Consider the following 16,179-nt stretch of genomic DNA (forward strand, 5'->3'; position numbering starts at 1 on the left):
GAGATATCTGTACACTGACTGGTGTCTCTCAGTCCCCTCTCTCTCAGGGAGATATCTGTACACTGACTGGTGTCTCTCAGTCCTCTCTCTCTCAGGGAGATATCTGTACACTGACTGATGTCTCTCAGTCCCCCTCCTTCAGGGAGATATCTGTACACTGACTGTTGTCTCTCGGTCCCCTCTCTCTCAGGGGGATATCTGTACACTGACTGGTGTTTCTCAGTCCCCTATCTCTCTCGGGCAGATATCTGTACACTGACTGGTGTCTGTCACTCCCCCCTCTCTCTCAGGGAGATATCTGTACACTGACTGGTATCTCTCAATCCTCTCTCTCTTTCTCAGGGAGATATCTGTACACTGACTGGTGTCTCTCAGTCCCCTCTCTCTCAGGGAGATATCTGTACACTGACTGGTGTCTCTCAGTCCCCTCTCTCTCTCAGGGAGATATCTGTACACTGACTGGTGTCTCTCAGTCCCCTCTCACCCAGGGAGATATCTGTACACTGACTGCTGTCTCTCAGTCCCCTCTCTCTCAGGGAGATATCTGTACACTGACTGCTGTCTCTCAGTCCCCTCTCTCTCAGGGAGATATCTGTACACTGACTGGTGTCTCTCAGTCCCCTCTCTATCCGGGAGATATCTGTACACTGACTGCTGTCTCTCAGTCCCCTCTCTCTCAGGGAGATATCTGTACACTGACTGGTGTCTCTCAGTCCACTCTCTCTCTTGGGGAGATATCTGTACACTGACTGGTGTCTCTCAGTCCCCTCTCTCTCAGGGAGATATCTGTACACTGACTGCTGTCTCTCAGTCCCCTCTCTCTCAGGGAGATATCTGTACACTGACTGGTGTCTCTCAGTCCACTCTCTCTCTTGGGGAGATATCTGTACACTGACTGGTGTCTCTCAGTGCCCCACTCTCTCAGCGAGATATCTGTACATTGACTGGTGTCTCTCAGTCCCCTCTCTCTCTCAGGGAGATATCTGTCCACTGACTGGTGTCTCTCAGTCCCCTCTCTCTCAGCGACATATCTGTACACTGACTGGTGTCTCTCAATCCCCTCTCTCGGGGAGATATCTGTACACTGGCTGGTGTCTCTCAGTCCCCTCTCTCTCTCAGGGAGATATCTGTACACTGACTGGTGTCTCTCAGTCCCCTCTCTCTCTCTCTCAGGGAGATATCTGTACACTGACTGGTGTCTCTCAGTCCCCTCTCTCTCTCTCTCTCTCAGGGAGATATCTGTACACTGACTGGTGTCTCTCAGTCTCCTCTCAGGGAGATATCTGTACACTGACTGGTGTCTCTCAGTCCTCTCTCTCTCAGAGAGATATCGGTACACTGACTGATGTGACTCAGTCCCCTCTCTCTCTCAGGGAGATATCTGTACACTGACTGGTGTCTCACAGTCCCCACTATCTCTCTCAGGGAGATATCTGTACACTGACTGGTGTCTCTCAGTCCCCTCTCACCCAGGGAGATATCTGTACACTGACTGCTGTCTCTCAGTCCCCTCTCTCTCAGGGAGATATCTGTACACTGCTGTCTCTCAGTCCCCTCTTTCTCAGGGAGATATCTGTACACTGACTGGTGTCTCTCAGTCCACTCTCTATCCGGGAGATATCTGTACACTGACTGGTGTCTCTCAGTCCTCTCTCTCTCTCTCATGGAGATATCTGTACACTGACTGGTGCCTCTCAGTCCTCTCTCTCTCAGGGAGATATCTGTACACTGACAGGTGTCTCTCTGTCCCCTCTCTCTCAGGGAGATATCTGTACACTGACTGGTGTCTCTCAGCCCCCCCTCTCTCTCAGGGAGATATCTGTACACTGACAGGTGTCTCTCTGTCCCCTCTCTCTCAGGGAGATATCTGTACACTGACTGGTGTCTCTCAGTCCCCTCTCTCTCTCTCTCAGGGAGATATCTGTACGTTGACTGGTGTCTCTCAGTCCCCTCTCTCTCAGGGAGATATCTGTACACTGACTGGTGTCTCTCAGTCCTCTCTCTCTCAGGGAGATATCTGTACACTGACTGATGTCTCTCAGTCCCCCTCCTTCAGGGAGATATCTGTACACTGACTGGTGTCTCTCGGTCCCCTCTCTCTCAGGGGGATATCTGTACACTGACTGGTGTTTCTCAGTCCCCTATCTCTCTCGGGCAGATATCTGTACACTGACTGGTGTCTGTCACTCCCCCCTCTCTCTCAGGGAGATATCTGTACACTGACTGGTATCTCTCAATCCTCTCTCTCTTTCTCAGGGAGATATCTGTACACTGACTGGTGTCTCTCAGTCCCCTCTCTCTCAGGGAGATATCTGTACACTGACTGGTGTCTCTCAGTCCCCTCTCTCTCTCAGGGAGATATCTGTACACTGACTGGTGTCTCTCAGTCCCCTCTCACCCAGGGAGATATCTGTACACTGACTGCTGTCTCTCAGTCCCCTCTCTCTCAGGGAGATACCTGTACACTGACTGCTGTCTCTCAGTCCCCTCTCTCTCAGGGAGATATCTGTACACTGACTGGTGTCTCTCAGTCCCCTCTCTCTCTCAGGGAGATATCTGTACACTGACTGGCGTCTCTCAGTCCTCTCTCTCTCAGGGAGATATCTGTACATTGACTGGTGTCTCTCAGTCCCCTCTCTCTCTCAGGGAGATATCTGTCCACTGACTGGTGTCTCTCAGTCCCCTCTCTCTCAGCGAGATATCTGTACACTGACTGGTGTCTCTCAGTCCCCTCTCTCTCTCAGGGAGATATCTGTACACTGACTGGTGTCTCTCAGTCCCCTCTCTCTCTCTCTCTCTCAGGGAGATATCTGTACTCTTACTGGTGTCTCTCAGTCCTCTCTCTCTCAGAGAGATATCGGTACACTGACTGATGTGACTCAGTCCCCTCTCTCTCTCAGGGAGATATCTGTACACTGACTGGTGTCTCTCAGTCCCCTCTCTCTCCGGGAGATATCTGTACACTGACAGGTGTCTCTCTGTCCCCTCTCTCTCAGGGAGATATCTGTACACTGACTGGTGTCTCTCAGTCCCCTCTCTCTCTCTCTCTCAGGGAGATATCTGTACGTTGACTGGTGTCTCTCAGTCCCCTCTCTCTCAGGGAGATATCTGTACACTGACTGGTGTCTCTCAGTCCCCTCTCTCTCAGGGAGATATCTGTACACTGACTGATGTCTCTCAGTCCCCCTCCTTCAGGGAGATATCTATACACTGACTGGTGTCTCTCGGTCCCCTCTCTCTCAGGGGGATATCTGTACACTGACTGGTGTTTCTCAGTCCACTATCTCTCTCGGGCAGATATCTATACACAGACTGGTCTGTCACTCCCCCCTCTCTCTCAGGGAGATATCTGTACACTGACTGGTATCTCTCAATCCTCTCTCTCTTTCTCAGGGAGATATCTGTACACTGACTGGTGTCTCTCAGTCCCCTCTCTCTCACGGAGATATCTGTACACTGACTGGTGTCTCTCAGTCCCCTCTCTCTCTCAGGGAGATATCTGTACACTGACTGGTGTCTCTCAGTCCCCTCTCACCCAGGGAGATATCTGTACACTGACTGCTGTCTCTCAGTCCCCTCTCTCTCAGGGAGATATCTGTACACTGACTGCTGTCTCTCAGTCCCCTCTTTCTCAGGGAGATATCTGTACACTGACTGGTGTCTCTCAGTCCACTCTCTATCCGGGAGATATCTGTACACTGACTGGTGTCTCTCAGTCCACTCTCTCTCTCGGGGAGATATCTGTACACTGACTGGTGTCTCTCAGTGCCCTCTCTCTCTCAGGGAGATATCTGTCCACTGACTGGTGTCTCTCAGTCCCCTCTCTCTCTCAGGGAGATATCTGTCCACTGACTGGTGTCTCTCAGTCCCCTCTCTCTCAGCGAGATATCTGTCCACTGACTGGTGTCTCTCAGTCCCCTCTCTCTCAGCGAGATATCTGTACACTGACTGGTGTCTCTCAGTCCTCTCGCTCTCTCAGGGAGATATCTGTACACTGACTGGTGTCTCTCAGTCCTCTCTCTCTCTCTCATGGAGATATCTGTACACTGACTGGTGCCTCTCAGTCCTCTCTCTCTCAGGGAGATATCTGTACACTGACTGGTGTCTCTCACTCCCCTCTCTCTCTCAGGGAGATATCTGTACACTGACTGGTGTCTCTCAGTCCACTCTCTCTCAGGGAGATATCTGTACACTGACTGCTGTCTCTCAGTCCCCTCTCTCTCTCTGGGAGATATCTGTGCACTGACTCGTGTCTCTCAGTCCCCTCTCTCTCAGGGAGATATCTGTACACTGACTGGTGTCTCTCACTCCCCTCTCTCTCTCAGGGAGATATCTGTACACTCACTCGTGTCTCTCAGTCCCCTCTCTGTCAGGGAGATATCTGTACACTGACTGGTGTCTCTCAGTCCCCTCTCTCTCTCAGGCAGATATCTGTACACTCACTCGTGTCTCTCAGTCCCCTCTCTGTCAGGGAGATATCTGTACACTGACTGGTGTCTCTCAGTCCCCTCTCTCTCTCAGGGAGATATCTGTACACTCACTCGTGTCTCTCAGTCCCCTCTCTCTCAGGGAGATATCTGTACACTGACTGGTGTCTCTCAGTCCCATCTCTCTCTCAGGAAGATATCTGTACACTGACTGGTGTCTCTCAGTCCCCTCTCTCTCAGGGAGATATCTGTACACTGACTGGTGTCTCTCAGTCCCCCCTCTCTCTCAGGGAGATATCTGTACACTGACTGGTGTCTCTCAGGTATCTCTCAGGGAGATATCTGTACACTGACTGGTGTCTCTCAGTCCCCTCCCTCTCTCAGGGAGATATCTGTACACTGACTGGTGTCTCTCAGTCCCCTCTCTCTCAGGGAGATATCTGTACACTGACTGGTGTCTCTCAGTCCCCTCTCTCTCTCTCAGGGAGATATCTGTACACTGACTGGTGTCTCTCAGTCCCCTCTCTCTCTCAGGGAGATATCTGTACACTGACTGGTGTCTCTCCGGTATCTCTCAGGGAGATATCTGTACACTGACTGGTGTCTCTCAGTCCCCTCGCTCTCTCAGGGAGATATCTCTACACTGACTGGTGTCTCTCAGGTATCTCTCAGGGAGATATCTGTACACTGACTGGTGTCTCTCAGTCCCCTCCCTCTCTCAGGGAGATATCTGTACACTGACTGGTGTCTCTCAGTCCCCTCTCTCTCTCAGGGAGATATCTGTACACTGACTGGTGTCTCTCAGTCCCCTCTCTCTCTCTCAGGGAGATATCTGTACACTGACTGGTGTCTCTCAGTCCCCTCTCTCTCTCAGGGAGATATCTGTACACTGACTGGTGTCTCTCAGCCCCCTCTCTCTCTCAGGGAGATATCTGTACACTGACTGGTGTCTCTCAGCCCCCTCTCTCTCTCAGGGAGATATCTGTACACTGACTGGTGTCTCTCAGTCCCCTCTCACTCAGGGAGATATCTGTACACTACTGGTGTCTCTCAGTCCCCTCTCTCTCTCAGGGAGATTATCTGTACACTGACTGGTGTCTCTCAGTCCCCCCTATCTCTCGCAGGGAGATATCTGTACACTGACTGGCGTCTCTCAGTCCCCTCTCTCTCAGGGAGATATCTGTACACTGACTGGTGTCTCTCAGTCCCCCCTATCTCTCTCAGGGAGATATCTGTACACTGACTGGTGTCTCTCAGTCCCCTCTCTCTCTCAGGGAGATATCTGTACACTGACTGGTGTCTCTCAGTCCCCTCTCTCTCTCAGGGAGATATCTGTACACTGACTGGTGTCTCTCAATCCTCTCTCTCTCAGGGAGATATCTGTACACTGACTGGTGTCTCTCAGTCCCCTCTCTCTCTCAGGGAGATATCTGTACACTGACTGGTGTCTCTCAATCCTCTCTCTCTCAGGGAGATATCTGTACACTGACTGGTGTCTCTCAGTCCCCTCTCTCTCTCAGGGAGATATCTGTACACTGACTGGTGTCTCTCAGTACCCTCTCTCTCAGGGAGGTATCTGTACACTGACTGGTGTCTCTCAGTCCCCTCTGTCTCTCAGGGAGATATCTGTATACTGATTGGTGTCTCTCAATCCTCTCTCTCTCAGGGAGATATCTGTACACTGACTGGTGTCTCTCAGTCCCCTCTCTCTCTCAGGGAGATATCTGTACACTGACTGGTGTCTCTCAGTCCCCTCTCTCTCTCAGGGAGATATCTGTACACTGACTGGTGTCTCTCAGTCCCCTCTCTATCTCAGGGAGATATCTGTACACTGACTGGTGTCTCTCAGTCCCCTCTCTCTCTCAGGGAGATATCTGTATACTGATTGGTGTCTGTCACTCCTCGCTCTCTCACAGGGTCCTACCGAATCTGCCAATTCATCTTTTGAAGTCGTGTTTGAGGTCTCTATCCCAGGCTGCTATGGTCTTTATATTTTCCAGTTAAATTGTGCGCATTTGTCCAACATTGTCCACCTCGGCAGTCATATTGGTTCCTTTATGTAATCTTAGCCTTCGATGGTGGTGGGAGGGATGTTTCCATCTGAGACTAATTGACCTTTGACACTATCTCTCTCCCTGCCCCTTACCCCTCCTGCCATCGTTCCCGACTCCGTAGAGGACAGGAACAGACTGCAGTCTGTCCGGGATCAGATCAAGACGGCTGCCTCGCGAGTCCGAAACCTACTGAAAGGTAACTAGATGCTCCTTTGTATTGCGGGAGTTGTGAGGCCGACTGGGGTGGAGAGCTGTTGGGCGAGGACTTGTGTCAATGAGGCAGTTCGGCGTGTGAGCCGTCTGGAGATTTGTCATTTTTGTAGATTGAGCTTGTCTGCGGAGGAGGGAGATTGGCATCTTTGTCCGACCGCGCTAAGCCCCTCCCTTGCCGGGCGACCTCTACACCTGGAAATGGGTGGCAGTCAGGGCATGGCATTTGCGGCCCTCGTGCTGCATTTAGGACATTGGTGTTTGGCCAATGCATCGTGTGATGCATGCTGGGACACTGCGTATTGGTGCGGTGCATGCTGGTACACTGGGTGTTGGTGTGATGTGCACTGGGACACTGGATGTTGGCATGGCGCATGGCAGGGCACTGGGTGTTGGCCTGGAGCACTCTGGAACACGGTGTTGGCCTGGTGCATGCTGGGACACTGGATGTTGCCATGGTGCATACTGGGACACTGGTGTTGGCCTGGTGGACACTGGGTGTTGGCCTGGTCCATGCTGGGACACTGGTGTTGGCCTGGTGCATGCTAGGAGACTTGGTGTTGGCCTGGTCCATGCTGGGACACTGGGTGTTGGCATGGTCCATGCTGGGACACTGGGTGTTGGCATGGTGCATGCTGGGACACTGGTGTTGGCCTGGTGCATGCTAGGAGACTTGGTGTTGGCCTGGTGCATGCTGGGACACTGGATGTTGCCATGGTGCGCGGCAGGGCACTGGGTGTTAGCCTGGTGCATGCTGGGACACTGGATGTTGGCATGGTGCATGCTGGGACACTGGGTGTTGACATGGTGCATACTGGGACACTGGTGTTGGCCTGGTGGACACTGGGTGTTGGCCTGGTCCATGCTGGGACACTGATGTTGGCCTGGTGCATGCTAGGAGACTGGGTGTTGGCCTGGTCCATGCTGGGACACTGGTGTTGGCCTGGTGGACACTGGGTGTTGGCATGGTGCATGCTGGGACACTGGTGTTGGCCTGGTGCATGCTGGGAGACTGGGTGTTGGCCTGGTGCATGCTGGGACACTTGTGTTGGCCTGGTGCATGCTGGGAGACTGGGTGTTGGCCTGGTCCATGCTGGGACACTGGTGTTGGCCTGGTGCATGCTGGGAGACTGGGTGTTGGCCTGGTGCATGCTGGGACACTGGTGTTGGCCTGGTGCACGCTGGGGCACTGGGTGTTGGCCTGGTGGACACTGGGTGTTGGCCTGGTGCATGCTGGGACACTTGTGTTGGCCTGGTGCATGCTGGGAGACTGGGTGTTGGCCTGGTCCATGCTGGGGCACTGGTGTTGGCCTGGTGCACGCTGGGGCACTGGGTGTTGGCCTGGTGGACACTGGGTGTTGGCCTGGTGCATGCTGGGACACTTGTGTTGGCCTGGTGCATGCTGGGAGACTGGGTGTTGGCCTGGTCCATGCTGGGGCACTGGGTGTTGGCCTGGTGCATGCTAGGACACGGTGTTGGCCTGGTGGACACTGGGTGTTGGCATGGTGCATGCTGGGAGACTGGGTGTTGGCCTGGTCCATGCTGGGACACTGGTGTTGGCCTGGTGCATGCTGGGAGACTGGGTGTTGGCCTGGTCCATGCTGGGACACTGGTGTTGGCCTGGTGGACACTGGGTGTTGGCCTGGTGCATGCTGGGAGACTGGGTGTTGGCCTGGTCCATGCTGGGGCACTGGGTGTTGGCCTGGTGCATGCTAGGACACTGGGTGTTGGCATGGTGCATGCTGGGGCACTGGGTGTTGGCCTGGTGGACACTGGGTGTTGGCATGGTGCGTGCTGGGAGACTGGGTGTTGGCCTGGTCCATGCTGGGACACTGGTGTTGGCCTGGTGCATGCTGGGAGACTGGGTGTTGGCCTGGTCCATGCTGGGACACTGGTGTTGGCCTGGTGCACGCTGGGAAACTGGGTGTTGGCCTGGTGCATGCTGGGACACGATGTTGGCCTGGTGCATGCTGGGACACTCGGTGTTGGCCTGGTGCGTGCTGGGACACAATGTTGGCCTGGTGCATGCTGGGACACTCGGTGTTGGCCTGGTGCGTGCTGGGACACTGGATGTTGGCCTGGTGCATTCTGGGACACTGGGTGTTGGCGTGGTGCATGCTGGGACACTGGTTGTTGGCCTGGTGCATGCTGGGACACTGGATGTTGGCGCGGTCCACGCCGGGACACTGGATGTTGGCGTGGTGCATGCTGGGACACTGGATGTTGGCGTGGTCCACGCCGGGACACTGGATGTTGGCGCGGTCCACGCAGGGAGACTGGATGTTGGCGCGGTCCACGCAGGGACACTGGATGTTGGCGCGGTCCACGCGGGGACACTGGATGTTGGCGTGGTCCACGCTGGGACACTGGATGTTGGCGTGGTGCATGCTGGGACACTGGATGTTGGCGTGGTGCATGCTGGGACACTGGATGTTGGCGTGGTGCATGCTGGGACACTGGATGTTGGCGTGGTGCACGCTGGGACACTGGATGTTGGCGTGGTGCACGCTGGGACACTGGATGTTGGCGTGGTGCACGCTGGGACACTGGATGTTGGCGTGGTGCATGCTGGGACACTGGATGTTGGCGCGGTCCACGCCGGGACACTGGATGTCGGCGCGGTCCACGCCGGGACACTGGATGTTGGCGTGGTGCACGCTGGGACACTGGATGTTGCCGTGGTGCACGCTGGGACACTGGATGTTGGCGTGGTCCACACCGGGACACTGGATGTTGGCGTGGTGCATGCTGGGACACTGGATGTTGGCGCGGTCCACGCTGGGACACTGGATGTTGGCGCGGTCCACGCTGGGACACTGGATGTTGGCGTGGTGCATGCTGGGACACTGGATGTTGGCGCGGTCCACGCGGGGACACTGGATGTTGGCGCGGTCCACGCGGGGACACTGGATGTTGGCGCGGTCCACGCTGGGACACTGGATGTTGGCGTGGTGCACGCTGGGACACTGGATGTTGGCGTGGTGCACGCTGGGACACTGGATGTTGGCGTGGTGCATGCTGGGACACTGGATGTTGGCGTGGTGCACGCTGGGACACTGGATGTTGGCGTGGTGCATGCTGGGACACTGGATGTTGGCGTGGTGCATGCTGGGACACTGGATGTTGGCGTGGTGCATGCTGGGACACGATGTTGGCGTGGTGCATGCTGGGACACTGGATGTTGGCGTGGTGCATGCTGGGACACTGGATGTTGGCGTGGTGCATGCTGGGACACTGGATGTTGGCGTGGTGCATGCTGGGACACTGGATGATGGCGTGGTGCATGCTGGGACACTGGATGTTGGCGTGGTGCACGCTGGGACACTGGATGTTGGCGTGGTGCATGCTGGGACACTGGATGTTGGCGTGGTGCATGCTGGGACACGATGTTGGCGTGGTGCATGCTGGGACACTGGATGTTGGCGTGGTGCATGCTGGGACACTGGATGTTGGCGTGGTGCATGCTGGGACACTGGATGTTGGCGTGGTGCATGCTGGGACACTGGATGATGGCGTGGTGCATGCTGGGACACTGGATGTTGGCGTGGTGCACGCTGGGACACTGGATGTTGGCGTGGTGCATGCTGGGACACTGGATGTTGGCGTGGTGCATGCTGGGACACTGGATGTTGGCGTGGTGCATGCTGGGACACTGGATGTTGGCGTGGTGCACGGTAGGGCACCGGGTGCGGGAATGGGACATGCTCTATGTGACCTCATCTCCATCTTTTCCTCATCCCAGGTATTGAACCAACAAAGATGGATGATGATCTGTCATCAGTCAGTTCCCGAATGCGGCGGACGCAGGTACAGGAGGATAGATGCTGCTCGGGGTGGATATCCTGGCCCATTGCCGGTCCAGGCTCTCCCAGCACTCCTGACTGTGGAGTCTGGGAGTGTGCAACCTGATGGGGCAGGAATCTCTCCATTTCACTCAATAAGTCGCCGGTTTCGTGGCCAGAGTTTCTTTACTCTCCAGGACGTCCTCGTGAATATATCTCATTCCTTCTACCCCTGTACCTCTCTCATTGTCCCCCCCCCCCCCCCCGGTGTCTCTCTCGCCCCCCCCGTGTCTCTCTCGCCCCCCCCCCATGTCTCTCTCGCCCCCCCCGTGTCTCTCTCGCCCCCCCCGTGTCTCTCTCGCCCCCCCCCGTGTCTCTCTCGCCCCCCCCGTGTCTCTCTCGCACCCCCCCCGTGTCTCTCTCGCCCCCCCCGTGTCTCTCTCGCCCCCCCCGTGTCTCTCTCGCCCCCCCCGTGTCTCTCTCGCCCCCCCCCCCGTGTCTCTCTCGCCCCCCCCCCCCCGTGCCTCTCTCGCCCCCCCCGTGCCTCTCTCGCCCCCCCCGTGTCTCTCTCGCCCCCCCCGTGTCTCTCTCGCCCCCCCCGTATCTCCCCCCCCCCCGTGTCTCTCTCGCCCCCCCCCCCCCGTGTCTCTCTCGCCCCCCCCCGTGTCTCTCTCGCCGCCCCCCCCCGTGTCTCTCTCGCCCCCCCCCCGTGTTTCTCTCGCCCCCCCCCCCCGTGTCTCTCTCGCCCCCCCCGTGTCTCTCTCGCCCCCCCCGTGTCTCTCTCGCCCCCCCCCGTATCTCGCCCCCCCCCGTGTCTCTCTCGCCCCCCCCGTGTCTCTCTCGCCCCCCCCGTGTCTCTCTCGCCCCCCCCGTGTCTCTCTCGCCCCCCCCGTGTCTCTCTCGCCCCCCCCCCCCGTGTCTCTCTCGCCCCCCCCGTGTCTCTCTCGCCCCCCCTGTGTCTCTCTCGCCCCCCCCGTGTCTCTCTCGCCCCCCCCCGTGTCTCTCTCGCCCCCCCCGTGTCTCTCTCGCCCCCCCCCCGTGTCTCTCTCGCCCCCCCCCGTGTCTCTCTCGCCCCCCCCGTGTCTCTCTCGCCCCCCCCCCCGTGTCTCTCTCCCCCCCCCCCCCCCGTGTCTCTCTCGCCCCCCCCCGTGTCTCTCTCGCCCCCCCCCGTGTCTCTCTCGCCCCCCCCCGTGTCTCTCTCGCCCCCCCCCCGTGTCTCTCTCGCCCTCCCCCCGTGTCTCTCTCGCCCCCCCCGTATCTCTCTCGCCCCCCCCCGTGTCTCTCTCGCCCCCCCCCCATGTCTCTCTCGCCCCCCCCCCCCGTATCTCTCTCGCCCCCCCCCGTATCTCTCTCGCCCCCCCCCGTGTCTCTCTTGCCCCCCCCGTGTCTCTCTTGCCCCCCCCGTGTCTCTCTTGCCCCCCCGTGTCTCTCTTGCCCCCCCCGTGTCTCTCTCGCCCCCCCCGTGTCTCTCTCGCCCCCCCCCGTGTCTCTCTCGCCCCCCCCCGTGTCTCTCTCGCCCCCCCCCCCGTGTCTCTCTCGCCCCCCCCCCCGTGTCTCTCTCGCCCCCCCCCTGTGTCTCCCCGTGTCTCTCTCGCCCCCCCCGTGTCTCTCTCGCCCCCCCCCGTGTCTCTCTCGCCCCCCCCCTGTGTCTCCCCGTGTCTCTCTCGCCCCCCCCGTGTCTCTCTCGCCCCCCCCGTGTCTCTCTCGCCCCCCCCGTGTCTCTCTCGCCCCCCCCCTGTGTCTCCCCGTGTCTCTCTCGCCCCCCCCGTGTCTCTCTCGCCCCCCCCCTGTGTCTCCCCGTGTCTCTCTCGCCCCCCCCCGTGTCTCTCTCGCCCCCCCCCGTGTCTCTCTCGCCCCCCCGTGTCTCTCTCGCCACCCCCCCGTGTCTCTCTCGCCACCACCCCCCCCGTGTCTCTCTCGCCACCCCCCCCGTGTCTCTCTCGCCCCCCCCTCCCCGTGTCTCTCTCGCCCCCCTCCCCGTGTCTCTCTCGCCCCCCCCCGTGTCTCTCTCGCCCCCCCCGTGTCTCTCTCGCCCCCCTCCCCGTGTCTCTCTCGCCCCCCCCCGTGTCTCTCTCGCCCCCCCCGTGTCTCTCTCGCCCCCCCCGTGTCTCTCTCGCCCCCCCCCCGTGTCTCTCTCGCCCCCCCCCGTGTCTCTCTCGCCCCCCCCCGTGTCTCTCTCGCCCCCCCCGTGTCTCTCTCGCCCCCCCCGTGTCTCTCTCGCCCCCCCCGTGTCTCTCTCGCCCCCCCCGTGTCTCTCTCGCCCCCCCCGTGTCTCTCTCGCCCCCCCCGCGTCTCTCTCGCCCCCCCCGTGTCTCTCTCGCCCCCCCCCGTGTCTCTCTCGCCCCCCCCGTGTCTCTCTCGCCCCCCGTGTCTCTCTCGCCCCCCCCCGTGTCTCTCTCGCCCCCCCGTGTCTCTCTCGCCCCCCCGTGTCTCTCTCGCCCCCCCCGTGTCTCTCTCGCCCCCCCCGTGTCTCTCTCGCCCCCCCCGTGTGTCTCTCGCCCCCCCCGTGTCTCTCTCGCCCCCCCCCGTGTCTCTCTCGCCCCCCCCGTGTCTCTCTCGCCCCCCCCGTGTCTCTCTCGCCCCCCCCGTGTCTCTCTCGCCCCCCCCGTGTCTCTCTCGCCCCCCCCCGTGTCTCTCTCGCCCCCCCCGTGTCTCTCTCGCCCCCCCCGTGTCTCTCTCGCCCCCCCCGTGTCTCTCTCGCCCCCCCGTGTCTCTCTCGCCCCCCCGTGTCTCTCTCGCCCCCCCGTGTCTCTCTCGCCCCCCGTGTCTCCTTCGCCCCCCCCCCGTGTCTCCCTCGCCCCCCCCCGTGTCTCCCTCGCCCGCCCGCCCCGTGTCACTCTTGCGCCCCCCCCCCGTGTCTCTCTCCCATTCGCTCTCTATTCCTCTGTGTGCCCCTCTCTCATTCTCTCTCTCCACCTGTGTGCCTCTTATTCTCTCTCATTCCCTCCCCTCCTCTGTCTTTCCCTCAGTCTCTCTCTCTCACCTCCTGTCTCTGTCACTTGTTCTCGCTCTCCCTCTCTGTGTATCTCTCTCTTTGCCTCTGTTTGTCTCACTGTTCCACTCTCACTCCCTCTATCTAAACCACACACTTTCTCTGTCTCCCCATCACCTTTCCCTCCATTTATCGACTAGCAACACTCAGCTCAGTCTCCCTCTCTCTCTCTCTCTCTCTCACTTCATTTTTGTGGTGTTGTGAAGGGGAGGTCGTGCCTCACTAACTTGATAGAGTTTTTCGAGGTCACAAAGATGATTGATGCAGGTAGGGCAGTGGATGTTGTCTATATGGACTTCAGTAAGGCCTTTGACAAGGTTCCTCATGGCAGACTGGGACAAAAGGTGAAGTCACACGGGATCAGGGGTGAGCTGGCAAGGTGGATACAGAACTGGCTAGGTCATAGAAGGCAGAGAGTAGCAATGGAAGGATACTTTTCTAATTGGAGGGCTGTGACCAGTGGTGTTCCACAGGGATCAGTGCTGGGACCTTTGTGTTCGTAGTATATATAAATGATTTGGAGGAAAATGTAACTGGTCTGATTAGTAAGTTTGCAGACGACACAAAGGTTGGTGGAATTGCGGATAGCGATGAGGACTGTCAGAGGGTACAGCAGGATTTAGATTATTTGGAGACTTGGGTGGAGAGATGGCAGATGGAGTTTAATCCGGACAAATGTGAGGTAATGCATTTTGGAAGGTCTAATGCAGGCAGGGAATATACAGTGAATGGTAGAACCCTCAAGAGTATTGAAAGTCAGAGAGATCTAGAAGTACAGGTCACTGAAAGGGGCAACACAGGTGGAGAATATAGTCAAGAAGGCATACGGCATGCTTGCCTTCATTGGCCGGGGCATTGAGTATAAGAATTGGCAAGTCATGTTGCAGCTGTATAGAACCTTAGTTAGGCCACACTTGGAGTATAGTGTTCAATTCTGGTCGCCACACTACCATAAGGATGTGGAGGCTTTAGAGAGGGTGCAGAAGAGATTTACCAGAATGTTGCCTGGTATGGAGGGCATAAGCTATGAGGAGCTGTTGAATAAACTCGGTTTGTTCTCACTGGAACGAAGGAGGTTGAGGGGCGACCTGTTAGAGGTCTACAAAATTATGAGGGGCATAGACAGAGTGGATAGTCAGAGGCTTTTCCCCGGGGTAGAGGGGTCAATTACTAGGGGGCATAGGTTTAAGGTGAGAGGGGCAAGGTTTAGAGTAGATGTACGAGGCAAGTTTTTTACGCAGAGGGTAGTGGGTGCCTGGAACTCGCTGCCGGGGGAGGTAGTGGAAGCAGGGACGATAGTGACATTTAAGGGGCACCTTGACAAATACATGAATAGGATGGGAATAGAGGGATACGGACCAACGAGTGCAGAAGATTGTAGTTTAGTCGGGCAGCATGGTCGGCACGGGCTTGGAGGGCCGAAGGGCCTGTTCCTGTGCTGTACATTTCTTTGTTCTTTGTTCTTTGTACTCCGACAGCACAGCGTTCTTTCCCGAGAGTTTGTTGAAGTGATGAACAAGTGTCATTTGGTGCAATCTAACTATCGAGACAAGAATGTTCAAAGAATCCAACGACAGCTAAAGATCAGTGAGTCCACCATCTACAAATATCCCTGTCTGTATCCCTAGGCATGTTAATCCAGCTCCCTCACACTGTCACTCAGTAACCCCTCTCCCCCAGCACCCTGTGTTACTGACTGTATCTCTACTGATGTTAATCCAGCTCCCTCACACTGTCACTCAGTAACCCCTCTCCCCCAGCACCCTGTGTTACTGACTGTATCTCTATTGATGTTAATGCAGCTCCCTCACACTGTCACTCAGTAACCCCTCTCCCCCAGCACCCTGTGTTACTGACTGTATCTCTACTGATGTTAATCCAGCTCCCTCACACTGTCACTCAGTAACCCCTCTCCCCCAGCACCCTGTGTTACTGACTGTATCTCTATTGATGTTAATCCAGCTCCCTCACACTGTCACTCAGTAACCCCTCTCCCCCAGCACCCTGTGTTACTGACTGTATCTCTATTCATGTTAATCCAGCTCCCTCACACTGTCACTCAGTAACCCCTCTCCCCAGCACCCTGTGTTACTGACTGTATCCCTAGGGATGTTAATCCAGCTCCCTCACACTGTCACTCAGTAACCCCTCTCCCCCAGCACCCTGTGTTACTGACTGTATCCCTAGGCATGTTAATCCAGCTCCCTCACACTGTCACTCAGTAACCCCTCTCCCCCAGCACCCTGTGTTACTGTCTGTATCCCTAGGCATGTTAATCCAGCTCCCTCACACTGTCACTCAGTAAACCCTCTCCCCCAGCACCCTGTGTTACTGACTGTATCTCTATTGATGTTAATCCCGCTCCCTCACACTGTCACTCAGTAACCCCTCTCCCCAGCACCCTGTGTTACTGACTGTATCCCGAGGGATGTTAATCCAGCTCCCTCACACTGTCACTCAGTAACCCCTCTCCCCCAGCACCCTGTGTTACTGACTGTATCTCTACTGATGTTAATCCAGCTCCCTCACACTGTCACTCAGTAACCCCTCTCCCCAGTACCCTGTGTTACTGACTGTAGCTCTGCTGATGTTAATCCAGCTCCCTCACACTGTCACTCAGTAACCCCTCCCCCCCAGTACCCTGTGTTACTGACTGTAGCTCTGCTGATGTTAATCCAGCTCCCTCTCACTGTCACTCAGTAACCCCTCTCCCC

The 16,179-nt window shown here is 57.3% G+C and overlaps 1 protein-coding gene across 1 annotated transcript in view; it reads left to right on the forward strand.

Annotated features, from left to right (window-relative positions):
* LOC140396069 (syntaxin-4-like) overlaps positions 1 to 16,179 on the forward strand; it is a 148,564-nt gene that overhangs the window by 18,574 nt on the left and 113,811 nt on the right. Inside the window, exons 3-5 of the mRNA XM_072484167.1 lie at positions 6,603 to 6,677; positions 10,434 to 10,498; positions 14,944 to 15,052. Coding sequence (XP_072340268.1) covers positions 6,603 to 6,677; positions 10,434 to 10,498; positions 14,944 to 15,052 — 249 coding nt within the window. The remainder of the gene's footprint in view (positions 1 to 6,602; positions 6,678 to 10,433; positions 10,499 to 14,943; positions 15,053 to 16,179) is intronic.

The sequence above is a fragment of the Scyliorhinus torazame genome, chromosome 19 (genome assembly GCF_047496885.1).
Source record: "Scyliorhinus torazame isolate Kashiwa2021f chromosome 19, sScyTor2.1, whole genome shotgun sequence".
Classification (NCBI taxonomy): Eukaryota; Metazoa; Chordata; class Chondrichthyes; order Carcharhiniformes; family Scyliorhinidae; genus Scyliorhinus; species Scyliorhinus torazame.